The sequence below is a fragment of the Mus caroli genome, unplaced genomic scaffold, assembly GCF_978045245.1.
Source record: "Mus caroli unplaced genomic scaffold, Mus_caroli_1 scaffold_11, whole genome shotgun sequence".
In the NCBI taxonomy this organism is placed as follows: domain Eukaryota; kingdom Metazoa; phylum Chordata; class Mammalia; order Rodentia; family Muridae; genus Mus; species Mus caroli.
In genome coordinates, this window is record NW_028227266.1 from 18,691,945 (window position 1) to 18,718,634 (window position 26,690).

The window sequence follows — 26,690 nt, forward strand, 5'->3', positions numbered from 1 at the left end:
GCGGGAGCTTCAGGGGTTAAAAGAGCCGATGTCACATCGGCCGTTCCAAGCTCCTCCCCGCGCAGTGAGGTGAAGATTTTTGAAAATCACCCCATTGCAGACTCCTCCCCCGCCTGGAAACCTCGCCCCTAGTACTGGGAATGACTCTGGGCGTGCGGGGTAGTCAGGGACCGACGAGTGCGGCGTAGTTTGCAACCGGGACACCGTGAGGCTTGCGATCCCGGGTTCGCAGCCGAGACACTGTGGGGCCCGCGATCCTGTGTTTGCAGCGGGAACATTTCGGGGTCTGTGATCCGAGTGAGGACGCAACGCAGAGGCTAAGGATGAGCACCGCGGATCTGATGTGTCGCTGGGTCATCGCCCTGCTCCTGGCTGCTGCCGGAGTTGCAGGTAAGCCTTGCTTCAGGAGCCTGCCCCGGGTCAGGGGCAGCCGCCCTGAACTCGGAGAGCCCCGAGTGGTTTTATTTTTGGTCGAGAAATACAACCATTCGTGCGAACTTGATGTGATGTCCTTCCCACGTGGCTGGAGGGAACTGTTTTGGAAATAGGGTGCCAGAGCTGTAGGGAGTCAGAGTGGGTTTGGGGAGTCGGGTGGGTGCTCTCCCAAGTCAGAGGTGTTTTTCAGAGCTATGTGTGAGGGAATCCAAGAGGAGGGCTCCCATCATTCGTTTCAAGGACTGGGGAGACCCAGGCCCAGCTATTCAACTTTGGGGTCGCTAGTCGTAGGTACAGGACTTGGGGGTCTCCAGAACTGCACTCAAACCCGGCTACTGCCGCGTGCCCCAAAACTCCGCCCTAACCCCACCTCTCACCGCACCCCCGAGCTTCTATTGGGTGCAGCCGGAACAGGCGAGCCTCGAGCCACTCCCCTCGCCCAATGGAGGAAGAGGATGATGTTCAGGGGCGTGGCTGGCATGGCCCTCCCGGGTGGGGTGGGACTACACATCCGGGCCGGCTGGGTCCTCCTTGTGACAGCCTGCAGTCCCTACCTTGTCCCTACTTCCCTGGTTTGGTGCACAGATGTGCCTCTGGCAACCCAGACACTCGTAGCTGAGACCATCAGGCAGGGACCTGGCAAAGACTCTTGCAGGCCTGGTTTGTTCCCATTCTCTGAACGTGTAGGATTGGGTAGATCCATAAAGTGGACTTTAGTTTTAGGAGAGGCTTTGGAATTTGGACAGGAAGGGAGATGGTGTTACAATCTCACCAACAACTTCTTTGCAGCACTGGGGAAAGTACTCCACCTCTCCCTCACTTTATAGACAGGGTCTCATGTAGCCTAGGCTGGCCTATGAGTCACTGTGTAGTCTCTAGCCCTTAATTCTCCTACCTCAGCTCGGGAGTGTTGGGATGACAGGCATGTGCCACCATGCCTGGATTTGGGGACACCATGGATAGAACCCGGGTCCATGCATGCCTGGGTTACTGCTTTTCTTGCAGTCAGCCTGGCTGGCCAAGAACATTTTAATTGCTTTTTCCTCCTCAGAACCAGCTTCGGTTCTGACCCCGCAGGAGCTTGGCAGGAGTGCCCTTCAGTTAGCTGTGAGTAGCTGTCAACTGGACAATCCCTGGGGATGCTTCCTTGAGACAGCCTGGCTGAGCTGGGCATCCTGGGGCGCACCTCTAGTCTCAGCACCTGGAAGGCCGAGGCAGGTGGATCCCTGTGAGTTCCAGGGTAGGCAGGGCTATACAGTGAACCCTGGACTGAGGGAGAGGGGAGAGGTTGAACACTGAGACAAACACTCAGCCATCCTGTTAAAATTGTAGACAAGGCTAGACCAGATACCCTGCTCAGCTGGAGTTTCACCCATCATATTCCCTTTAACAAAAAGAAAGAAAGAAAACCATTTTATAAAGTCTTGAGCAAGAGCTGATGTTTCTCATCTCACCGGAAGGCCAAGGGCCCCGGCGCTGGTCTCCCCAGACTCTGGTGTCTCTGGTCCCCTCTCATGCTCATAGTAACGATGGTGACTACGGTGGCTTGCTCTATGTTAGGGTTCCATGTGTTAACTGGACGATTTGTCTGTTTTAAGATTCGCCGTGCACTAGTGGGGCAGTGGTGGTGCATTCCTTAAATCCCAGCACTTGGGAGGCAGAGGCAGGCAGATTTCTGAGTTTGAGGCCAGCCTGGTCCACAAAGTGAGTTCCAGGACAGCCAGGGCTACACAGAGAAACCCTGTCTTGAAAAACCAAAAAAAAAAAAAAAAAAAAAAAAAGAAGAAGCACACATTATCTTTGGGTTGCTCAAGAGCAGATCTGGGGCGGTGGCTCAGTTAGTGACGCAGCCAGATGTGGGGCAGCCTGAAATGACAGTGCTGGGAGGATCCCAGGGCTTGAGGGTGCGATCTGGACTCAGTGAGAGGAGGAGGAAGGCTGAGGAAGCCATTCAACTCGGACCTCTGGCTACACACACACACACACACACACACACACACACACACATACACACACACACACACAAACGCAGAACCAGCAGTCGGTGTGAGGGGTGTCAGATAAGCCACAGGTCTGTCTAACACAGAAGGAGTACAGGTTTGCAAGCACCGTTAGCATGCCATGGGCGCATTCATTTGTTTCTGTTGCATTTCTTGCTGAGTAAAATTGGTAAAACACTGGATAAGGTTGGATTTTTTTCTCTTGTTCTTTTCATTTATTTTGGGGGAGATAGTATCTCTCTCTGAAGCCCAGGCTGTCCTGCATTTGGAATTCTCGATGTAGTCCAGGCTGGCCTTGTGGCAATTCATCTGTGCCAGCCTCCCCCCCCCCCCCCTCATATTTTTCCTTTCTTTCTGTTTTTTGTTTTTTGGGTTTTTTTTTCTGTAGGTTCTCAGCGTACAGCTCAGGCTAGCCCTGCTTCTGACTCCTGAGCTCTGAGAACCTCTCCCTTGAACATCTCTGAGCTTACAAACCTGGCGTGCAGTGCTCTTGGCTCTGAGCACTCAGGGCTCTTATCTCCCCGCTTGCTCCTGATAAGGCTCTGGCCTCTTTGGTTGCTTGGCTTTTGGTGCTCCTCTCCCTTCTGCTTTAATTATATCAGCAGCATCTGCACCCTCTGGGCATGTGGAGCAAATGAGCTTTGGTTGCTAAGAGTGGAGTTGATCAACCCGATGGAGACGGCAGGAGTAGGCTGTCCCCAGATGGAGCTCATCTTAGGCTTGAGCCTGGCGAGCACCTTTGCTCCTGAGCTAGGAGCAACCTAGCTCAGGAGAACCTTGAAGTAGGAAAATGGATGCTGTGGGGGATTTACTAACAAACCTGCTTAGGCGATACTGTTACGCACAGTAAAATGGGCACAGCCTGTGCCGGGACTGGGGTGATCGCATCCTGACCAGGCCCGTCTTCAGGCCACTGTTGTTCAGGGTGACTGTGAAAACACTTGTGTAAATGTTTGTTCACCAGGGTTGACCTCCAATTGGGCTTCGTTCCCATAACAACTGGAGCCAGCCCTGACTTAGAACCAGCCATTAGGCCCCTCCCCACATCAAAAAACACGCCTCTGATGGACAGCTGAAGGGCTCAGGGTGATAGCTATCATTAAGTCCTGGTCCCATTAAATCTTTTATCAGGAGAACGGTACTTTTGGCAGGTGGTGAGATGACCCGGGATGACAGCCTTTAGAAAAGAGCACTGGCAGTGGTGGCGCACGCCTGTAATCCCAGCACTTGGGAGGCAGAGGCAGGCGGATTTCTGAGTTCGAGGCCAGCCTGGTCTACAGAGTGAGTTCCAGGACAGCCAGGACTGCACAGAGAAACCCTGTCTCCAAAACAAAACAAAACAAAAAACCCAAAAACAATTCTGGCAATATCTTTGCTTGTAATTCTCTCTGCCCAAGGGACTAGGTTTGCAGTCTCCTGCCTCTGTTTAAATTGTTCAAAGTGTAACCTGGGGCCAAGACCTACGAGAGATGTAAGGATGAGTGTGTGTGTGTGTGCGCGTGTGTGTAAAACCTATGAGCCTTAAGGTCTATACAAATTTAATATTCGGTTCAAGGCTGGCTCCCTTTTGTGATTAGCCAGACCCAGCACTACCTATTAGTAGAGGGTCTTCCCTGCGTTAATCTCTACATGCTGAAAGAAACGTCCCACTAGGAAACACCCCGGTGTGGCCTGCTTTTGTTTGAGGTCTCCCTATATAGCCCAGCTGGCATGGAAGTTACCATGTAGCCCAGGCTGGTCTTGAACTCGCTGTAACCCTCCTGCCTCAGCAACTGGAATGCTGGGATTACAGGCGAAAGCTAACACACCTGTCTATGGGCTTGCTCTTATGGTGCGGGAGGAGCCCAAAGTACCCTGTGTGTTAGGCAAGCACTTTCCCTGACGGTATTTTAACTTCTTTTATTTTGGTTTATTATCATTTTGTTTTGTTGAGACAGGGTTTCTCTGTGTAGCCCCGGCTATCCTGGAACTCACTGTAGACCAGGCTGGCCTCGAACTCACAGAGATCCTCCTGCCTCTGCTTCCCAAGTGCTGGGATTAAAAAAAAAGTGCATGCCACCAGTCATACCTTATTTTGGTTTCTCTGCATGCCATCTGTCCTCAGTTTGGGAAAGAAAACAGTGGTCAGGTGTTCGGCACACCCCTGTCATTCCATCAGGAGAGAGAGAGAGAGAGAGAGAGAGAGAGAGAGAGAGAGAGAGAGAGAGAGAGAGAGAAAGTTAAAAAGCACTTGTATGTGGGAAAGAGGACTGAGTAGTTCCTTGTAGCTGACATTGCTACTTTGTGGGTTCTTCTCTCTTCTACTCTCCACCCTTAAAGCCCCTAACACTAGATAGGAGAGAAAAAAGGATGGGGAAAAGGGGGTGGGTGACATTATTCCTAGGCTACTTCCTGCTGATTCCGGGCATCGAGTTCCTTGCTGTTAGGATGTCTAATTTCTTGTTTCTTCTTTGCTCACTACTTAATAAACCATGACCAACAGCAAACAGTCAACAACTCACGCCCCTCTCTGGGCCCTAGCATTCACACATCCTCTGAAAAGTCCCCAAAATTCCAATTGTCACACAGAAACTCTTTGCCGATGGCAAAATCACGCCCCTCCTAAAGTATGAAGCAAATCCCGGTGAGCTGCTGTGGACAGCCTGGAGTGGCCCCTGCCCCCCACCTGGGGTTAAGATGAAAACATTCATAGAACATGTCTGTGCTTTTCAAGGAAATCACAACTCCAGGGCTGTCACTGTCCTTCCCCTTTTCAGTTTCTGTGGCCTTGTTCAGGATTTGTCATTTGTGACATTGGCCATCTGCAGGGCCAAGGCTGCAGAGGTGTTTGCGTGTTGACTGGCCTTTTACTTGATTTGATTTGTCCACCGCCCTGGCTGTCCTGGAGCTCACTGTGAGGCTGGCCACAAACTCACTTGCTTCCCAAGTGCTGGGATTGAAGGTGTGTATACCACACCTGGCTTGCTTTTAAATATTTACAATGATGTTTGGTTGTTTGTTCATTCGTTTTGTGTATGTGTGGACTTCAGGGGACAGGGGCGGAATGGGTTCTCTCCTTCCGTCATCCAGCTCAGATAGGTGGTGGCCAGTCCTTTGCCACTGAGCCACCCTGCAGGCCTTCTTTATTTCTTCTGTTTGCCTGAGACAGGGTCTCTCCTTGTGTAACCGAGGCTGTGCCATTTGCCTAGGTTGTGCTCAAACTTGTAGTAGACTTCTTGCCTCTGTCAAGGGGTCCCTGGGATGACAGATGTGCACCCTTCAAACATTACTAATTTTTTGTTTAGTTGGTTTTTGTTCTTGAGACAGGGTCTTGCCGTGGAACCCTGGCTGCCTTTAGAGTGGTAGTGATCCTCCTGCCTCCAGCTCCTGAGTGACAGCATGGCACTTGCCTGGTTGCCTGGTTGCTGCAGGGCTGGGGATGTAACCTGGCTTTGTGCATGCTGGGCCGCCTGGGCCCCACCGGCTTTGGGTATGGCTGGTATTTCCACACCCACATCCCGATTTATGTGTCATTCAGTGAGAGTGTGAATCGGTGACCTGTCACCTGGCTTTGGGGGCAATGGGGTGACACTCCTCTGTTCTCTGCCACTGCCCCCTCAGAACTTCCTTTTGTAAGGACCCAGCCACTCCTGGAATTCTAGTGGCCTTACTCATCACCATCTGCCATCAGAGAGAAGCTGATGAGTCATTTCCTTTGCTGGCCAGATGCTGGGTGAGTGAGTCATCTGGTCAGGACAGCAGCTGGGCAAGAGAGCATTTTCAGTCTCATGAGTGCAGTGCCATGCTGCATGCCTTTAATCGAAATCCTTGAGCGTTGCAGGCCCCCCAGAGGTACTCAGTGCCACACTGTAAGGGAACCAAACCAAAACAAAAAACCAGAAAGAATTGCAGAGTAGTGAGCAGGGTGCAGGGACTTGAGAGAGGTCTCAGGGACAGCAGGGGTGTGAAATATCAGTTACTGAAGCTTCCACCCCATGAAGGTAGACAGTGGTAGGTGGCACACTGGAGGCAGATGCAGGTGGATCTCTGAGTTCAAGGACAGCCAAAGAGCTATACAGACAAATTCTGTTTCAAAAGAAAACAAAACAGGAGATGATGCTCCTGATTCTGCAGAGAATTCATGCACCAGGGTGGGGTGGGGGGTTCCAAGGGTGGAACCCCACCCTCTCAAAGGGAAGCGGGTGGGAGACAGACTCTGGGAGGGGGGACTGGAAGGGGTAGCATTTGGGATGTAAGTAAATAAATAACATTAAAATTTAAAAAAATTGGCCAGGCATGGTGTGACCCATACATTACTATTTTTTTGAATTGGAAATCATCTTTCCCACGCGGTAAATTCTGACCATTGGTTTCCTCTCCCTCAGTTCTCCCAGATCCTCCGCCTCTTCCCTATTCCACTTTCGCTCTCTTTAGAAACCAAACCGGCAAAAACAAATACATTAATAATCAAATGAGAATAAAACAAAACAAACAGAAAAAAAAGAAATGAAAAGAAAGGGCAAAGGAGGGGCTGGTGAGATGGCTCAGTGGGTAAGAGCACCCGACTGCTCTTCCGAAGGTCCAGAGTTCAAATCCCAGCAACCACATGGTGGCTCACAACCATCCGTAATGAGACCTGACGCCCTCTTCCGGTGTGTCTGAAGACAGCTACAGTGTACTTACTTATAATAATAAATAAATCTTAAAAAAAAAAAAAGAAAAAGAAAAAGAAAGGGCAAAGGAAACACGCACACTCAGGACACGCACACTCAGGACACGCACATGCAAAGTCTATAGAAACACATCCTTAGTCAGAAACCAGAAAATACAAGCAAAACACCGGGGGAGAAAAGCCCAAAGAAAACGTGCGATAAATATCTAAAAACCATCATTGAATTCATTTTATGTTGACCGTTTACTGCTGTGGGGACTGTACTGAGGTGTGGTTTCTGTGCTCAGTCAGACTCCCCTGGAGACATCTAATTTTTCTTTTTAAGTGGTTGACAGTAGGAGAGAGCTTCTGAGTTAGGGCTGGGGTCTCATGTCCAGTTCCCTGGCTGCCTGGGACCTGTGTAGCTCCTGTGCATGCTGCCACTGTGTCTGTGAGTTCATGTGTGTCAGTCCAGTTGTGTCCAGAGGCCTTGCTTTATTGGCCTCATACAACCGTTCCGCCTCCTCATTCCTAGGAAGGGTTCCCTGAGCCCTGAGTGAGAGACTTAATCCTATTCACTACTGAATGTTCCAAGGTCTCTCTCTCACTTCCTCTGCAAGTGAGTTAACACGGGGACATACTTTTTCATAGCCAAGAAATACAATAGTTGCGGGTCATCCCAACACAGGTGTGAGTTTCTCTGTGTGTTCCATCTGCTGCAGGAGGTCTCTGGTGATGGCTGAGTAGGGCATTGATCTGTGAGTGTAGCAGAAAGTCATTACGGGACATTTTGTTGTATTCCTTTAGCAGTGTACTTGTTTCCGCCCCAGGTCCACGCCCTTTCTAATCTAAGGCTCTTGGCCGTGGTAGCAGTGCCGACAAGGGTTCCAGGTCAAGAGGATCTGATAACTGTTGGCTACTTGGCACAACTTTAGTGCCAGTATTGTACCAGTATGTTAAGAGATCAGGTGGCCTGTACTTTAATCTCAATACCCAGGAGGCAGAGGCAGGCAGGTCTCCTCTGTAAGACCAAAGCCATCCTGTTCTATATAAAGTTCAAGGCCAACCAAAGCTACACAGTGGGACCTTGTCTCAAAATAAATTTAAAAATTAATTAACCAGCAGGGCGTGGTGGCGCACGCCTTTAATCCCAGCACTCAGGACGCAGAGGCAGGCGGATTTCTGAGTTCGAGCCTAGCCTGGTCTACAGAGTGAGTTCCGGGACAACCGGGGCTACACAGAGAAACCCTGTCTCAAAAAAACCAAAAAATAAAAATAAAAGTAAAATAATAATAATAATTAACCAATTAAATTCAATGTTTTTAGACTTTTTGTTCAATAGCCCAGATGTCGGTATTAACGTCTGACAGGTTGCCCTGGCTATGCTGGGTACATTTGTCACCTCTGTTGCATTCTCCGGTTAGCTGATGCAGCCATCGTTGAGTTCTGCTGTTGACACACCTTTCTTTTCTTCTGCTCTCGCAGCAGAAGACTCATGCAGCAGGAACGAGTTCCAGTGTAGAGACGGAAAATGCATCGCTAGCAAGTGGGTGTGTGACGGCAGCCCCGAGTGCCCAGATGGCTCTGATGAGTCCCCAGAGACATGCAGTAAGTCCCCTTTATTTGTTGGTGGTTGTAGAAGAACCTGTGGCCTGTGCGTTCTAGGCAGGGGCTCTTCCCGTGAGTCCCAACCCTCCCTGGGGTGTTACTAGACAAGGGGCTCTACTGCTGTGCCAAGACCCTGCCCAGGAATGGTAAATCCATTCGTGAGTTAGAAGAAGGCTCAGGGTGACCATCCCCGATCCAAGTATCCAAAACCAAAGCATTTTGTATGCTTTGATGATGGATTTGGAAGGTTTCCTATCTGACCTCATGCTGTGCTTACAGTCATACTAGTCCACTAACAGGGCTGCATGGGTGCTTGTGACCAGCCTTCACACACACACACACACACACACACACACACACACACACACACACACACGGGAGATGGACCTGGCCTCACCAAATCATATTCCTTTTGAGTGACAGCTCCTCTTTATCCCTAGTGTCTGTCACCTGTCAGTCCAATCAATTCAGCTGTGGAGGCCGTGTCAGCCGATGCATTCCTGACTCCTGGAGATGTGATGGACAGGTAGACTGTGAAAATGACTCAGACGAACAAGGCTGTCGTAAGTGTTGCTCAGACCCCTGGGTGTGGCTTGTGTGTGAGTGTGTATGTGAGCATGTGTGCTCATGTATGCATGTGCGTGCACGTGTGTAAGCATTTGTGTGTGTGTGTATGTGTGAGCACATGTACTCATGTGTGTGCACTCGAGAGTGCCTCTGTGTATGTGTGAGTGTGTGTGTGAGTGTGTGACCACCTTGCAACAGGGGCACTGGGGTGTGACAGCTGTGAGGCTTCATTCCTGCGTGGACTCCACCTGAGTTCTGGTGTGTGATTGCTCCTGTGGCTTAAATCCCTTCCTGAGAGATGATGCCACCTCTCATGAACATCAGAAGCATTTATTGCAGTGGGAAGCCCCAGTAACTGTCACCAGGCAGCCCACATGTAGGCTGAGCTGGGTTAGGAATTGAACCAGAGCTGACCCACTAGGTGCCAGATTGCTTCTCAGCAGTGTGTCCTGGTGTCATACCACTTATGTGCAGATCCATTCTTAAGGCCCACAGTGGCCGGGCAATAGTGGCACACGCCTTTAATCCCAGCACTTGAGAGGCAGAGACAGGCAGATTTCTGTGTTCGAGGCCAGCCTGGTCTACAGAGTTGAGTTCTGGGATAGCCAGGGCTACACAGAGAAACCCTGTCTCGAAAAACCAAAAACCAAAACAAAACAAAAAAAGGCCCACAGTGGATACTTGGGACACAAGAGTGCAGAACCCTGAATATTATCTCTGTATAATGTGGTAATGTGGGTCTCCCTATATATACATACCCTCACTAGAGTGTAATTTATACATTTAGCAAGATAAGCAGTTCACAACACAACCTAAAGCATTAAGATGTGGCTCAACCCCTGCCTAGAATACCCACCCCCGTGAGGGGCTCATTGGTACAGAACTGGCTTGATAGTTGACCATATGAATGAGGAAACCGAGGCAGAAAAGGGTGTGTCGTAGCTTCCTGAGCCCTAGCGTACTACCACCCCTGGCTCTGCTAAATTGGTTGTGTGTTTTTGAAGCACACGGTCCTGTCTGCAAATAGGCTGGTGTAAGCCATAGCCTGACAGGGCCCTCTCCTACCTGTGCACCCCTGCAGCCCCCAAGACGTGCTCCCTGGATGACTTCCGCTGCCAGGATGGCAAGTGCATCTCCCCGCAGTTTGTGTGTGATGGAGACCGAGATTGCCTGGACGGCTCTGATGAGGCCCACTGCAAGGCCACCACTTGTGGCCCCGCCCACTTCCGCTGCAACTCATCCACATGCATCCCCAGCCTTTGGGCCTGCGACGGGGATGGCGACTGTGATGACGGCTCCGATGAGTGGCCACAGAACTGCCAGGGCCGAGACACGGCCTCCAAAGGGGTTAGCAGCCCCTGCTCCTCCCTGGAGTTCCACTGTGGTAGTAGTGAGTGTATCCATCGCAGCTGGGTCTGTGACGGCGAGGCAGACTGCAAGGACAAGTCAGACGAGGAGCACTGCGGTAAGGCCCTGGGGAGGAGGGATGGATGATTGGCCTTGCTGGGGAGCTTTGGGGCTTAGCAATAACCAGACTGCCCAGAAAGGAAGTTGATTGGTTTTGGGTAAGGGGCTGGTTGGGTGGGTAGAATGTCTGCTGCCAGAGCACGAAGTCCTGAGTTCAAATCTGCAGCAGCACAGCCATGCTGAAGCTTGTGATGCGGGTGCTGTGGGATGTGGAGAAGGGCATGGCTGGAGCTTGTTGGCTCCCAGCCTGGCTCCCAATTCATTGAGAGACCGTGACTCAGGGAGAAGGAGGAGCCAGAATGTACCGGAGCACATACCTGCACGGGCCCCATACTGCACACATACTGTGTAATAAAATTTTTAAAATTAACTAGAGATAAGGGCTGGGTATGATGGCACACACCTTTAGAAGCAGGTGGGTCTCTTGAGTTGAAGGCCAGCCTGGTCTACACAGTGAATTCCAGGAAAGTCAGGCCACGGAGACAGAACCTGTCTCAAATAACGAAGGAAATAATTTTTTTTTTTAAATGTCAACCTGCCGGGCAGTGGTGGCACACACCTTTAATCCCAGCACTTGGGAGGCAGAGCCAGGCGGACTTCTGAGTTCAAAGCCAAGCCTGGCCTCCTACAGAGTGAGTTCCAGGACAGCCAGGGCTACAAAAATAAATAAATAAATAAATAAATAATCAGCCAAAGATGGGCTAGAAAATGTTTTTATTTCTTTGGAACAATGAATTTCTAAGAGGGCCAAGTCTGTAGGTCACTTACCAAGTGTCTTAGTTTTTTGTGGCTGTGGGCAGTGACCAAGGCAACTTATAAAAGAGAGGGTTTAGTGAGGTCTACAGTTTCTTGACCAGCATGGTGGGGAGCACGGTAGCAGACAGGCAGGTGTGGTGCTGGAGCTATAATTGAGAGCTTACATCTGAACCACAAGCACGAGACAGAGACTGTGCTAGCTAGGAAGGGCGAGAAAGAAACCTTTGAAACCTCAAAGCCTGTTCCCAGCGATGTACCTCCTCCAATAAGGCCACACCTCCTAACCCTTCCTGAACAGGTCCACCAACTGGGGGCCAAGTATTTAAACTTGTGAGACATTCGGGGCCATTCTCATTCAAACCACCACAGCACACGTGCATGAGTCCCAGGTTCCAATCCCCTGCGTGATTTAGTGGTGTACGTGACACATGTGTGTGGGACTCTGTATGGAGGTCAGAGGGCAGCTCCGACAGTGAGGTCTCACCACCCACTGTGAAGAATCCAGGGACTGAGCTCAGGCTTAGGGCTTGCTGGCAATTGCCTTTGCTTGCTGAGCCATCTTGCCAGCCCTCTAACTGCAATTAGAACGGTGTATTGGTGCTTCTTGTGACGATCATCCTGTCCTCCCCAGCGGTGGCCACCTGCCGACCTGATGAATTCCAGTGTGCAGATGGCTCCTGCATTCACGGTAGCCGCCAGTGTGACCGTGAACATGACTGCAAGGACATGAGCGACGAGCTTGGCTGCGTCAATGGTAACCTTTGCCCCTCACTGCTTCAGTTCCTGGTCCCACTTCTCAGTGCCTTGCATTTCTGTAAAGTTAGGGCACTGCTGTTCCCTGGTGAGGGAGGGGGGGGTCAGGCACATAGGAGGCGTATTTTCTTTTTATTTGTTTGTTTGTATGTTTTTTGAGACAAGTTTTCTCTGTGTAGTCCTGGCTGTCCTGTCTCTGTAGACCAGGCTGACCTTGAATTCAGAACTCCATCACCCAAGATCAGCTGTGGGTTTTTTGTTTTGTTTTGTTTTGTTTTTTGAGAGTTATTTGCCCCCTCTGACCTCCTTCCAGTTAGCTGGATTACAAAATGGAATTCCCTTCTTCGGTACTTTGATTTGTTTATTTCTGAGATGGGTTCTCATGTGGTCCAAGTGCTGGCATCATGGATGTGCGATGCTGTGCTCTGTTTATGCTGGGGACCAAACCCAGAGCTTCATGCATTCTACCAAGGGAGCCGTAGGGACTCCTGGTAGACGCTGCTTTAGGCTCGAGACCCTAGCGACATACATACAATTCAACTCCATGAAAAGAACATTCCAGAACTGATGAGAGCTGTTTCCTTCCTACTACCATGAGTGTCCTGAGATCAAACTCATGGCATCTGGCCCGGTGACCCTTCTTCCACCCCAGTGACCTGCAAGTTGGAAAAAAAATATACATAACATAAAAGGATGTGGTTGGGCTGGTGAGATGGCTCAGTGGGTAAGAGCACTGACTGCTCTTCGGAAGGTCCTGAGTTCAAATCCCAGCAACCACATGGTGGCCCACAACCACCCATAATGAGATCTGACACCCTCTTCTGGCGCGTCTAAAGACAGCTACAGTGTACTTACATATAATAATAAATAAATCTTAAAAAAAAAACAAACAAAAAATGATGTGGTCTAGGGCTGAGCCATTGGTAGAGTGCTCGCCCCACGTGAACCTGTGTGGTGGCACAGCCTGTAACCCCAGCGTTCGGGAGGTGCAGGCAGGAGGTCAAGGCCAGCCTTGCTTACACTGAATCTGAGAACAGCTCTCACAAAAAACAACAACAACAAAACAAACACTTTTTTTTTTAATTTTTTTTTTTTAGATTTATTTATTTATTATATGTAAGTACACTGTAGCTGTCCTCAGACACTCCAGAAGAGAGCTTCAGATTTAGTTACAGATGGTTGCGAGCCACCATGTGGTTGCTGGGATTTGAACTCTGGACCTTTGGAAGAGCAGTCAGCACTCTTAAACACTGAGCCATCTCGCCAGCCCACATTTTTTTTTTTTTTAAATGTTAGGTTTTTGCTGTTTGTTCTTTTGTGTTGAACTCAGGGCTTCCCATTGCTAGGCTGAGTTACTTGTTGCTTTTTGACTGCTCAATGCCATGCTGGGCATGGTGGTAGAGGTCTATAGTTCAGCCATCTGGAGCCTGAGGTAGGAAGCAAACACAGTTGTACCAGCCTGGACCATGGCGAGACCTCTCTATAAGAAACCCAACTCAGCCAAAAACTCAGTCTCTGCAGCCGCCCGTCACTGAGCCCTCTCCCTGGGACCTGTTCGATCATGCAGAGTCTAAACAAACTCCTCCCATTAAACATTAACTTCCTGTCTGCCTGCTGAGCCAGCAGCTCCCAGTAACCCAGGGACCTTGCTCAGTGACCGAGCACTTGTCTACCCACTCAAGGCCCTGCGTCTCCTGCAGAGAATAAAAAACAAAACACCACTGGGAAATTATTTACAGCAGGCATGTTAGGACAACCCTGTAATCCCAGGGTTTGGGAGCTGAGGCAGGAGGGTCTCCTTAATTTCCAGTATTGTGGACTATAATTCAAGACCAGTAAGGCTACAAAGTGAGACTTCGGGCAGGGCTACCCAATGGCACGCCCCCAGCCCCTCCCTCACTGGGGACTCTAGGCAGGAGTATGGAGCACTGAGCCACACACACACTCCAGCGCTGAGGTGTAATCTTACCGAGAGCAGGCAAACCCTGTAGCTCAGGCCTTCCTGACTGTTCTTTGCCTCTCTCAGTGACACAGTGTGATGGCCCCAACAAGTTCAAGTGTCACAGTGGGGAGTGCATCAGCTTGGACAAGGTGTGCGACTCTGCCCGGGACTGCCGGGACTGGTCGGATGAGCCCATCAAGGAGTGCGGTGAGTGTTGGGGAGCCGGGCAGATCGTGGTGTTTGGGGAGCCAGGGATAGCCTCAGTGTGTAGTCACTGTGGGGCTGTGAGCCCAGCCAGTGCCCCCACAACATGCAAAAGGCTCGCTGTGCATCGTAGATGTGACAGAGCTTTGGCTCCGGGGCAGGACAGGCATGGGAAGCGGGGGTGGCTGGGAGATGGGGCCTGGATTCAGATCCCTGGCACTAATATAAATATATTCTTTGTCTGGAGATGGCTTAGCACCTAAGAGCACTGGCTGTTCTTTCAGAGGACTCAAGTTTGGTTCCCAGCACCTAAGTCAGGTGGCTCAGAATTGCCTGTAACTCTAGCTACAGGGGGGATCCATCTCCTGGCCTCCTGTGCCTCTGGCTTCTGAGGTCATCTGTTCTCACAGTCACATGCAGACACACTCATACACATGATTAAAAATAATAAAAATGAATGATCTTCCAAGAGTTTTACGAAGGCAATGCAGTGGCGTAGTGTTCCCTGTGGAAAGTGTACGGCGCTAGAACAGCCAGTCTGCTTTCTCAATCCCACGCAGAGACCAACGAGTGTTTGGACAACAATGGTGGCTGTTCCCACATCTGCAAGGACCTCAAGATAGGCTCTGAGTGCCTGTGTCCCAGTGGCTTCCGGCTGGTGGACCTCCACAGGTGTGAAGGTGAGTCTGCAGCACATCCAGCCACCCAGTGAACCCGTGCCTCAGTTTCCCCATGTGCTCAGTGGGCAGGGAGTGCAGTTCCCACTGCTTAGGGCTCTTAGGAGAGTTCCAGGGGTGAACACTGGGTCCTGGCCTGATTGTTAAGAACCAAGTGCGTCAATGGCAGTCCTGCCTTTTGGGATCCTCATCACAAATCGAGGTTCCGGCTCCAGCGAGGGCTCTGTTGCTAGAACTCTTGCCTTACAGGTAGCTCTGTATTCTGTCCCCAGTGCATCGCAACCTAGCCTGGTGACCCACACAGGTAGTTCTAATGCTTGGGATGTGTCAGCAATAGGAACAGAAGTTCAATGTCTTCTATGTAGCAAGTTCAAGGCCAGCTTGGACTGTGTGAAATGTCTCAGAAAAAAAGAGTTCAAGTGTGGTGCAAAACTCCTTTAAACCCAGCACTTGAGAGACAGAGGCAAGCAGATTTCTGAGTTCACGGATAGGGTGGTCTCTATGGCCAGCTTGGGCCCACTAGGGCTACATACAAAGACCAACAATTAAAAAAACAAAACAAAACCAGAAAAATAACCAAAAATGGAAAAAAATAAAGAAGGGAAGGAAAGGTGGCTGAAAGATTCCCACTGGAGGTGAGTGACAGGGTCCAGGTCCTGTTAGGGTGGTGTCCCTTAGCCACTGGAGGTGGGTGACAGGGTCCAGGGTCCTGTGAGGGTGGCATCCTTTAGCCACTGGAGGATACATGTTTTATTCTCCTGTTGTCCTGTAGAAAGGGTTCCTCTCCCCTAGACGAAACCCTTTCTCTGTCCCCATGCACACACAGATATTGACGAGTGTCAGGAGCCAGACACCTGCAGCCAGCTCTGTGTGAACCTGGAAGGCAGCTACAAGTGTGAGTGCCGGGCCGGCTTCCACATGGACCCACACACCAGGGTCTGCAAGGCTGTGGGTGAGTGCTGGGCTGCGGGCCGAGGGGGCTGGCTGGGCAGCTCCTCCCTGGGGCTCAGAACTGCTATGACTTTCCCTAGTTGGGTATGGCATCTCTCTAGGATTCTGGCTGGTGGCGGAGCTGTACAGTAGGGACCTGCCTTCACCCATGTCTATCCTTCCCAGAACTCTACCTGCCCTGCTTCCCATCCAGACAGGGTGGGAGATAGGAAGAGGCACAAAGTGTGACCTGAGCCCCTGTTACCTCTCTAGTTACGCTTACTAGAGAAATGGGTTCCAGGGACTGGGCTGGGGCTTGTAGGCAGAGTTCTTGCCTGGCATCCATGAAGCCCTGGCTTCCATCCCTCACCACCCTGCGTGGCTTTCCAGGCTCCATAGGCTATCTGCTCTTCACCAACCGCCACGAGGTCCGGAAGATGACCCTGGACCGCAGCGAGTACACCAGTCTGCTCCCCAACCTGAAGAATGTGGTGGCTCTCGACACTGAGGTGACCAACAATAGAATCTACTGGTCCGACCTGTCCCAAAAAAAGATCTACAGGTGAGCTGCAGCCCCGTCACCCTTTTGACAGTCTGTCCCCTAGGGAGGCCCTGACCCCAGGCTCTATTGTGACCCCTTTCTTCTGCTTCAGCGCCCTGATGGACCAGGCCCCTAACTTGTCCTACGACACCATCATCAGTGAGGACCTGCATGCCCCTGACGGGCTGGCGGTAGACTGGATCCACCGCAACATCTACTGGACAGATTCAGTCCCAGGCAGTGTGTCTGTGGCCGACACCAAGGGCGTAAAGAGGAGGACACTGTTCCAAGAGGCAGGGTCCAGACCCAGAGCCATCGTAGTGGACCCTGTGCATGGGTGAGTGTCCAAAGAGCTGGACAAGGGGATGACCCAAGGTGGGGGATCCAGAGCTGGGCTCAGGAGAATGTGAGATGGTCCTGAGCTCAGGGAAGACAGTGGATAGAGGCTGGGGTGTCGGTGATAGACCAAGAAAGCAGCATGGTGGCTTGGGCCTGAAACCCCAGTCCTGAGTTACAGGCTAGCTCGGATTGCAAAGTGAGCTCCTAGCTCCAACAAAACAAAAAAAAAACAAAACAATCAAACTAGAGGCTTAGCAAGGGCCAGGGTATCTGATGCCTCTGGCCTCATCAGGCATGGCAATTAAAAATGATTTGTGTGTGTGTGTGTGTGTGTGTGTGTGTGTGTGTGGTGGTGGTGGTGGTGGTGGTGGGGTTGTCCCGCTTGGGGTAGACCAAGCTGGCCTTGAACTCAGAGATCTGCCTGCCTCAGCCTCCCAAGTTCTGGGATAAAAGGTATGAACCACTGTGGCCTGGCAGAATAAAATCTTAGAAACAAAACCAAACCTGGCTCAGTGGATGAAGCCCTCAAGCCTGACAACCTGTGTTTACTCTCAGGGACACATAGAGTCGAAGGAGAGAGCCAAGCCCCCAAATGTTGCATGAGTACACGTTCACACGTGCTCGTGCAGCGGGCAAATCAGTGTTGAGTAAGGTGCTGGGTGTGGGCTTCATTCGGTAGGGTGCTTTCGTAACTGCGGGAAGCCCTGGGTTCTGCCTCAGAACCACATGAAGCAGGCGTGGTCACGCATTGTGGTGACCAGAGGAGGAGGTCAAAGATAAAGTGTGCTGGAAGCCAACTACATAGTGAGTTAAGACTCGGTCAAAAACAGTGTCCTAGCCTGGGGATGGGCACAGTGGTGCAGGAGGCTCTGGGCTCCACCCCCAGTACAAGAAAGAAAGAGAGAAGCTGGGCTTAGTGGTGCCTGGCTTTCCATGCTAACCACTTAATTTTGTTGCCAAATCGCCCAGGCTAGGACAGGCTTCTAAAGGACTTTAGGAATGTGTTCTCTCCTCCCTCCATGTGAGTTCCAGAGATTGAACTCAGGTCGTCAGGCTTGGCAGCAAGCACCCTTACTGGCTAAGTCATCTTGCTGGCCCCATGAAGGACATTTCTGAGACCATGTTCTTTTTTTATTTGTTTGTTTGTTTTGGGTTTTTTTGGTTTTTCGAGACAGGGTTTCTCTTTGTAGCCCTGGCTGTCCTGGAACTCACTTTGTAAACCAGGCTGGAACTCAGAAATCCACCTGCCCCTCTGCCTCCCGAGTGCTAGGATTAAAGGCGTGCGCCACCACGCCCGGCCTGAGACCATGTTCTACCATCTACTTACATCATACACGTGCACACAACAGTATACAGGATCACTCTTGCTCCCGCACTGTCCATGGAGATCAGAGGTCTCTCTGCTGACTGGTCAGGGCCTAACACACAGGGCAACTGACATTATCTGTTGGGAAGTACGCCCCACCCGCCTCCGCCTCCGCCTCAGAGGTTTTGTCCCTGTGAGGCCATGTCCGTGTCCACATGGGAGTGGTTTCATAGTGTCTGTCTGCTTCCTGCATACCTTGCACTTAGTCTGTGCCAGCACCTCTGAAAGCTCTGGGGTGAGTGGTGTGCATCACCACACCGGGCTTAACCCTAGGCTTCCAGAGAGGGGCTGACCATCTACGGTGGCAGCCCTCGACTGGGAGAACCCTGAAGAAGCTGTGGTTGGTGTTGGTGGAAGGGTGGAGTGCTGAAGGGAAGATGTGGCTGCGGCCTTGCAGCCATGAGGCTCTGAGTTCCGTCCTCATCAGTCAAAGAGACGGGTGTGGTTCCAAACTGAGAACTATTTAAACCGACTCTTGTCAACATTAATGGGAGCCTGCCATCTGAGAGCCCTCATCTCTCTTCTGTTTGGTCTGTTGTCTTTCCCAGCTTCATGTACTGGACAGATTGGGGAACACCCGCCAAGATCAAGAAAGGGGGTTTGAATGGTGTGGACATCCACTCACTGGTGACCGAAAACATCCAGTGGCCAAATGGCATCACACTAGGTATATCTGAGGGGTGGTCTAGCCTGATGTGGGTGGGCACACTGAAGAGGACAAAGTGCATAGCTGGGAATAGGTGATAGGTACTGCCCTCTTCCCATGCAGCTGGAAGGCTCACTGGATTAGGGCAGAAGCCACAATGTAGCCCTCAGCTTCCTATGTAGCTAGAGAGATCCCCCCCAGCTGTACCCTTTACCCTAATATAGTTACCTGAATTTTTTTCTGGCATGTTTTGAAACTTTCTGGAACATTTTAGAATCTTCTAGAACATACTAGAATATTTAGGCAATTGAATAATCTTATTCTCACCTCTGGCCTCTCCATATTTTCGTATGTGTTTGTGCTTTTTAGATCTTTCCAGTGGCCGTCTCTATTGGGTTGATTCCAAACTCCACTCTATCTCCAGCATTGATGTCAATGGGGGCAATCGGAAAACCATTTTGGAGGATGAGAACCAGCTGGCCCACCCCTTCTCCTTGGCCATCTATGAGGTGAACCCTGGGAATGTGAGGGGGTTTGTCTTATCCATTCAAGCCAAGACTGAGTAAAAGCTCTTGTCTAGAGATCTAGAAAGAAGTATTGGAATTACAGCTACTTCATGGAGCTGGTGATGACTGATTGATTGATTGATGCTAGGAGTGGAACCCAGAGTTCATGAAGAGACAGGAAAATGCCTGGGACGCACCAGCCAGCCAGTGTAGCATCAGTGAGTTCTAGGTTCAATGAGACGCTGTCTCAGAAATTAAGGTTGGGCAGTGATGGAGTACACCTTCAATCCCAGCACTCTGGGAAGCACATGCAGGCAGGCACATCTCTGAATTTGAGGCCAGCTTGGTCAGCAGAGCTAGGTCCAGGGCTGTTAGCCAAAGAAAATCTGCCTCAAAAAGAAGAAAGAAAAGGAAAGAAGTTAGGGTGAAAATTGACTGAAAAGACACCTGACATCAACCTGTGGCCTCCATACCCCCACACACACATGTACAAAGCACTTGAACACGTGTATACAACATACACAGAGAAAATGGTTAGGATGGGAGGCTTTGTGTCTGTTTTGCTGCATTTCTACCACAGCCAGCACTGCTTATGTTTAGAGAATCCTAGCGATTTGGGGGAGGTGGACGGTGGTGTGTGCTGCGCAGTGGCTAACATGCTCGGTCCTCTTCTGTACATACCACCTGTGTAGGACAAAGTATATTGGACAGATGTCATAAACGAAGCCATTTTCAGTGCCAATCGACTCACGGGTGCAGATGTGAATTTGGTGGCTGAAAACCTCTTGTCCCCAGAGGACATTGTCTTGTTCCACAACGTCACACAGCCTAGAGGTAAGCTCTGCCCTGTCCCAGAACATCTTAGATTCTTCTGGCTTACTCTGAAGATGGGTTCAATGTGCTTCCTGTACCCAATAATAAAATTGTCAGCCATTTTTCTTGACTCTGCCAGTCATCAAATGTTGTCAGTTTATTCTCCATGAACTTCTCTTCCTCCCAGGGGTGAACTGGTGTGAGACAACAGCCCTCCCCAATGGTGGTTGCCAGTACCTGTGCCTGCCCGCCCCACAGATCGGTCCCCACTCGCCCAAATTCACCTGTGCCTGCCCTGATGGCATGCTGCTGGCCAAGGACATGCGGAGCTGCCTCACAGGTAGGGGCACAAGTCCCCAGAGGTGGACCCCCATGAGCCTGCAGAGGCTGACCAGATGTCCAGCTGTCTGGAGACTCATGAGTGAGGTTCTCTGCCTGCCTCAAATGAAATTACTCTTAGGGGTTCTAGTTGTCTCTAAGCTCTGTCTTACTTCAGGGTATCCGGTAAGAAGACCCCTTTTTGCTGATGTCATCTGAGAAAGGCTCAGTTTGAAGTTGTCTCTGTCTGTTTTCTGTTGCAAAAGCAGATTGCCTGAGACTGGATAATTTATAAAGCATAGTTCATGTAGCCCCTGGTTTTGGATACAAGAGGTCTTAGCATCTGGTAGACATAGGGGAGGGTGTCACAGTGACTCAGAGCAAATATTCTCATTTTATTTATTCATTTATTTAAAGGACTTTTGTGTGGGGGGCGTCTTTTGAGACAGGGTTTCTCTGTGTAGTCCTGGCTGTCCTGGAACTCACTGTATAGACCAGGCTGGCCTTGAACTCAGAAATCCGCCTGCCTCTGCCTCCTGAGTGCTGGGCGTGCGTGCGCCACCACTGCCCGGCCTGTTGTGTTTTTTAAGACAGTGTTACTCTGCATAGCCTTGCTCTGTAGACCAGGCTAGCCTCGCACTTAGAGATTCTCTGAAGTGCTGGGACCACTGCCCGGCTCACCTCATTCACTCTTAGTCACCTCTGTAAGGTTTCACTGCCAGGCATCCTACCCACAAGGGGCCACGGAGAAGCTCCTGAAAAAAGGTGCTACCTGCATTTGATCCCAGAGAACCCACTTGATAGAAGGAGAGAACGAAATACCAGACTCTGCACTGACGGCCACATGACCTTCAATCCCCAGCACTCTGGCAGGCATATCTCTGAGTCTGAGACCAGCCTGGTCTATATAGTGAGTTCCAGGACAGCCAGGACTACATAGTGTGACTGTGTCTCAAAAACAAACAGCAAAGTTTTTGTTTTTTTTTTTAAATCTCTCCTCAGTAAGAATTTGGTGGTTGGGTTTCCAACATAGATTTTTGGGGTCACGCTGATCTCAGGGACCATAGTGTACTCACCATTTGCAGGTCACCAGCACTCTGGGGACTGGGGCAGAGGGATGACAAGTTTGAGGTCCCCCTGGAATAATCCTCAGGAATGACACAAGGGACAGTGTCACCAGCTATTTACCCATTTCATTTGCTCAATTTCTGATGCCATGGAACTTGGTGGCCTGCATTCCACCCAGAGCAGAGGTGTCAGTGTGGCACCCAGCCCCTGGCCCTCAGGTCATGTTTATTGTCCCATCAGAAGTCGACACTGTACCGACCACCCAGGGGACATCCGCCGTCGGGCCTGTGGTCACCGAATCAGCTGCCAGGCCACCGAAGCACAATGAGGATCTCTCAGCTCCCAGTACTCCTAGGCAGCCTGTGGACACCCCAGGGCTCAGCACAGTGGCGTCAGTGACAGTGTCCCACCAAGGTACCGGCCAGGCCCAGCCTTCATTTCATAAGTACTACATTTTTTAATTACAGTGATGTATTTGTGGGGTTGGGGAATTGGCCACTCTGCCTGTGGGGTCAGAGCACAGCTTGTGACAGTCTATTCTGTCCTCCTTCCATGTGGGGCTTAGGATCAAACTCAGGCTAGCAAGCTTGGCAGCAAGCTTCGTTACTCTCTGAGCCATCTTGCTGTGTTAAGTGTCTATGTGGGTACAGTTTCTGTGCAAATGTCTGGCATCTCTAGGGATCCTAGAACTGTCCACTGTGTACACTAGAGGCCGGCTGCCTACAGACTAAGTCCACATGACTTTGTAGGGATCTTAGTAACATTCCAAGGTTCCCCTGAACTTTAACATGGTGTTAGACATGTCCTGCCCTGTCCCCTCTCTGACGTCTTTGAGCCTCCTCACCTTATCCTTTCCCTTTTTGCAGTCCAGGGTGACATGGCTGGCAGAGGGCATGAGGAGCAGCCACGTGGTGTGAGGTTCCTGTCCATCTTCTTCCCTATTGGTAAGTGTTGCCTGAAGTGCCAACCGGGCCATGTCACCTTTCTGACGAAAAATGGAATACCCCTGCCTGAGGGATGCCCCTGCCTGCCTCAAATCACTGCCCCCTTCTCACTCATTACAAAGAAGATGGAGTGGAGTGTCCCTGGTGGTGGTGATGATACACAGCTTGAGTTTTTTCAGGGCCAGCCTGGTCTACATACAGACTTTGAGACCGGCAAGGGAGGGGGGTGGACAGTGGGTTTCTTTCTCAAAAAATAATTGTGATCCTGTGTGAAAAAATCATGGTGGTTCATACCTTGAATCTTAGCACCCAGGAGGCAGAGGCAGGAGGATCTCTGTGAGTTTGAGGCCAGTCTGGTCTACAGAGTGGGTTTCAGGACAGCCAGAACTACACAGTGAGACCTTGTCTAAATAAATAAATAAATAAATAAATAAATAAATAAATACAGAGCAAAGTTGACAGAGAAACTCAAAAGTTAGAACCAGGGTCAGGCTATGGGGTACACAGTGAGACCTTGTCTCAATAAATAAATAAATAAATAAATAAATAAATAAATACAGAGCAAAGTTGACAGAGAATCTCAAAAGTTAGAAACAGAGAAACTCAAAAGTTAGAACCAGGGTCAGGCTATGGGGCCCAGGCTGGCTCAGAAGTCAGCATCCTCCTGCCTCATTCCCCTGAGGTGTTAGGCTCCCAGTGAATGCTATACCAACACACACACACACACACACACACACACACACACACACACACTCCCTTGGTTTTTTTCTTTGTATGATAGGTGAGTATAATTTTACATTCAAAACATATTGCTGTCACATGAAAGGGCCAGGATGGACATGCCTGGTAGCTTCACTGGCACAGGGTCTCCTGGGGAGCCCCTGACCAAGCCCCCTCTCCCCACAGCACTGGTTGCCCTCCTTGTCCTTGGGGCTGTCCTACTGTGGAGGAACTGGCGGCTGAAGAACATCAACAGCATAAACTTTGACAACCCAGTCTACCAGAAGACCACAGAGGACGAACTCCACATTTGCCGAAGCCAGGACGGCTATACCTACCCCTCAGTGAGTGTGCCCTTTGTGGGAGAGATGAGACATCAAATAAGCTGAAGGACAGAAGTTAGGTGGAGTGAAAGGAAAGGAGCCCAAAACCAGGGGCATGCACAGCTTGGTGGTAGAACCTGCCTAGGCCCCCAGTGAGGGCTTAGGGTGTGCCTCACAGCAGCAGGAGCATGCTAGAGCCTGCTGTATGTTGGACGGGGAGGAGGTCTCCTCTGCATGGGGATTGTGAATAGAGGAATCAGTCCATTGCAAAGACTTCAAATTGTGATAAGATTGGGCACAGTGTACTTAAGAAGCATAAGGGAAGACTGGAGAGATGGCTCTGTGGTTAAGAGTACTGGCTGTTCTTCCAGAGGACCTGGGTTCAATTCCCATCTCCCACATGGTGGCTCACAATTATCTATAACTCCAGTTCGAGAGGATCTGATACCTTCTGGCCTTCACAGGCATCAGGCACACGTGTAACTTTAATGCAGAGAACACACACACACACACATATCTAATCCCCCCCCCTGAAGTGTGTGTGGGGAGAGAGAGAGAGAGAGAGAGAGAGAGAGAGAGAGAGAGAGAGAGAGAGAGAGGTTTTCTAAAAATCAGAAAGAAACACGGGATATACCTGTGGTAAGATCCGAGCCTGGAAGTGAGAGGAGAACATTGTGAGCCTTAGTTGACTCAGTCTTAGGTGTTCTGGCCACCTCTGGTGGCTGCGCAGGGACAGAAGGCGGGGGACAGGAGCAGGAGAGGGGGGTGGATTCTGGCCATGCGTGTGTGTAGTCCTGTTAGTCTGATTGTTTCCTGTGTTTCCGCTTTGCTGACAGAGACAGATGGTCAGCCTGGAGGACGATGTGGCGTGAGCAGCCGGGAGAGCCGTCTCTTTCCGGGATCCATTGCCAAGCTTAGGCAGAAAGGACACTCTCTCCAGACCTCCCCATCCAGCACTGGTCCTGCCACCTCCCTGGGCTCTGTGTTGCTCAAAGCAAGATAAGAGCAAAGCTGGGCTGGGGGCCAAGCTCAGCCGCCTGTCTGCCCCAGGTTCTGTTTTATATATTTATTGTCTGGGGACAGAAAAGGCTGCTGGCTGTGCTTGAAATGCGAATTCTGCCTGGGAATTTTTTTTTCTTCCATCTTCATTTCCTTGGAAGCCAAAGAGGCTGTCCCAGAAGATTCTGAATTCTACTCTTTTCAACACTAACACGAGGAGGAAGAGGCCCACCCAGGTAGAGAGAAGCCTGCTGGACATGAGACAGCAGGCACTACTGACCGGGGCCTGGGTACCATAGCCAGTCCCTAACCTCAGGACTTCCTGCATTGACCTTCACCCCAGAGCCTTCCCGCCTGACTCTGCTGCCCCCATCAGAAGCTAGGAAAGTGACTCGTGACATTCGGTACTGATCTTGCTGGATCTTGGGGCCGGCAGCTGCCAGTGATGGATACCTGCTCATGCCTTTGCCAAAAAGTCACCCGTTCCTGGAGGGACAAGCTCAATTCGCCATTCTCCCTTAATATTTATGAAGTGCCTGAGACAACTGGTTGCCTTGCTCAGGAGTCCTGGCCTGCTCAGTGTCCTGCTGCTCAGGGGTGGCCGTCAGGACTCCCATCCTGTGCCCAGCCTCCGAGTCTCCGAGTGAGGCTTGCACTTCTCTCTGCGCACTTTTCCCATTCTGTGCTGGGCACCCACGTGGTCCACATTTGTACTCCTAGGTTGCACTGGCCATGGTGCCTTGGATGGGACCTCAGGCCAGAAGTGGCCCCGAATCACTGACCACAGAAGATAATTGCCAGGCTCCAAGCATCCATTGCCTTCTTCAGTACTGGGGGGAACTCAGGGCCTCTGTCTGGTGTTTTGTTTGTTTGTTTGTTTGTTTGTGTTTGTTTCTGGCTCTGCACAGCAGAGTTGTTTAGCTCCTCTGGTAACATCATCCCTCTCTCACAGAGACATCCAACCTGCTGAAGGGGAGATGGGGCACGGGGAGGGATACACGCATGGTTTCTCAGGTGTGGTGGCACTTGGCTTTAATCCTGTGCTCAAGAGGCAGAGGCGGGCACATGTCTGAGGTCCAAGCCTACATAGTAAGACCTTGTATATCTAAAAACCAAAAGAAATCACAGGCTATTTGGGGGAACTTGGAAGAATACTTAGAAATTGCCACAGATTTGTCACATGGGTAATCTAAGAAGACAGTGGTGGCCTTGCTTGGATTCCTGGGTAGATCCACCTGTCCATTACTCAAGACACAAGGGCACATTGCCCAGCCCACTGGGACACTTGTAAAGAGCTCTGTAATGTGCTGATGGCACCTGGCTCAGTTTTCACTCTGTATATTCAAGGATATCACACATATGTATTAAATCTATTTATTTTTTGCAAACCCTGATTGCTGCACCTCTCTGCAATTTCTCCAGGTTAGGCTGGGGTGATACTCTGGGATGCTCTGTGTACAAAGATGATTTGAATGGGCTGATCTCAGGCCTGTCCTGTACGTTGCTTTGAGTGGGTGGGAACTGCTTTGAAACCCTTGTTCAGATGTTTTTATAGGCTGAAAATGTCATACTGTGATGGATTAAATTCTTTTTTGGAAACTTTGTCATCCTTATGTGTGTGAGGTGTGGGGTGCAGAGGAGGCATCGGGAGGCTTGGAGGATAGCTTTGTGAAGCCACTTCTCTGTATTCACCCAGGCTTAGGAACAGGCGTGTGTGTGTGTGTGTGTGTGTGTGTGTGTGTGGTCACGCACCTCTCTGTGTGGGGGTGTCCTGAAACTCCCAACTATTCCTTTGAGGCAAAGTTCTTCCCTGAACCTGGGGTCCCCTCAGCTATGTCTAATGCCAACAAGGTCCAGCCTGACTCTGCTCTGCTCAGTCAGGGGTTACAAGGTTCAGAGAACTCCCATCTTGCTAAGCTGGTGCTGGAGTGTGCACCGTGCCCCTGGTGACAAAGTGAGCGCTCTTAGCTGCTGAGCCCACCATTTCGCGAGCTGTGCCTTCTGTTTGAGTCGCATGGTTTTGGTAGTTTGGAGCCAGGATCTCACAATGTAGCCTGTGCTGGGTTTCAGGGCCAGGAAGAGTAGCTGAAGTGCCTATTTTAAATACCAAAGCAGACCTGGCCTACAGGTCCTCCCAG

The 26,690-nt window shown here is 50.6% G+C and overlaps 1 protein-coding gene across 3 annotated transcripts; it reads left to right on the plus strand.

Annotated features, from left to right (window-relative positions):
- The first annotated feature begins 121 nt into the window (after positions 1-121).
- On the plus strand, positions 122-26,151 carry Ldlr (low density lipoprotein receptor). Of its 3 annotated transcripts, none has more exons than XM_085844467.1 (18): positions 122-392; positions 8,547-8,673; positions 9,114-9,236; positions 10,322-10,705; positions 12,095-12,217; positions 14,243-14,365; positions 14,923-15,042; positions 15,866-15,991; positions 16,360-16,531; positions 16,623-16,847; positions 18,764-18,882; positions 19,231-19,370; positions 20,060-20,201; positions 20,368-20,520; positions 21,807-21,980; positions 22,433-22,510; positions 23,417-23,574; positions 24,390-26,151. In XM_085844467.1, the coding sequence occupies exons 1-18, from the start codon at positions 324-326 to the stop codon at positions 24,423-24,425; spliced, it is 2,592 nt and encodes an 863-aa protein (XP_085700593.1). In that variant the 5' UTR covers positions 122-323; the 3' UTR covers positions 24,426-26,151. The 3 variants fall into 3 exon arrangements, with proteins under 3 accessions (XP_085700593.1, XP_021026939.1, XP_029337337.1); XM_021171280.2 differs by having other exon boundaries at positions 123-390; positions 8,551-8,673; XM_029481477.2 differs by having other exon boundaries at positions 123-390; positions 8,554-8,673.
- Positions 26,152-26,690: the final 539 nt, after the last annotated feature.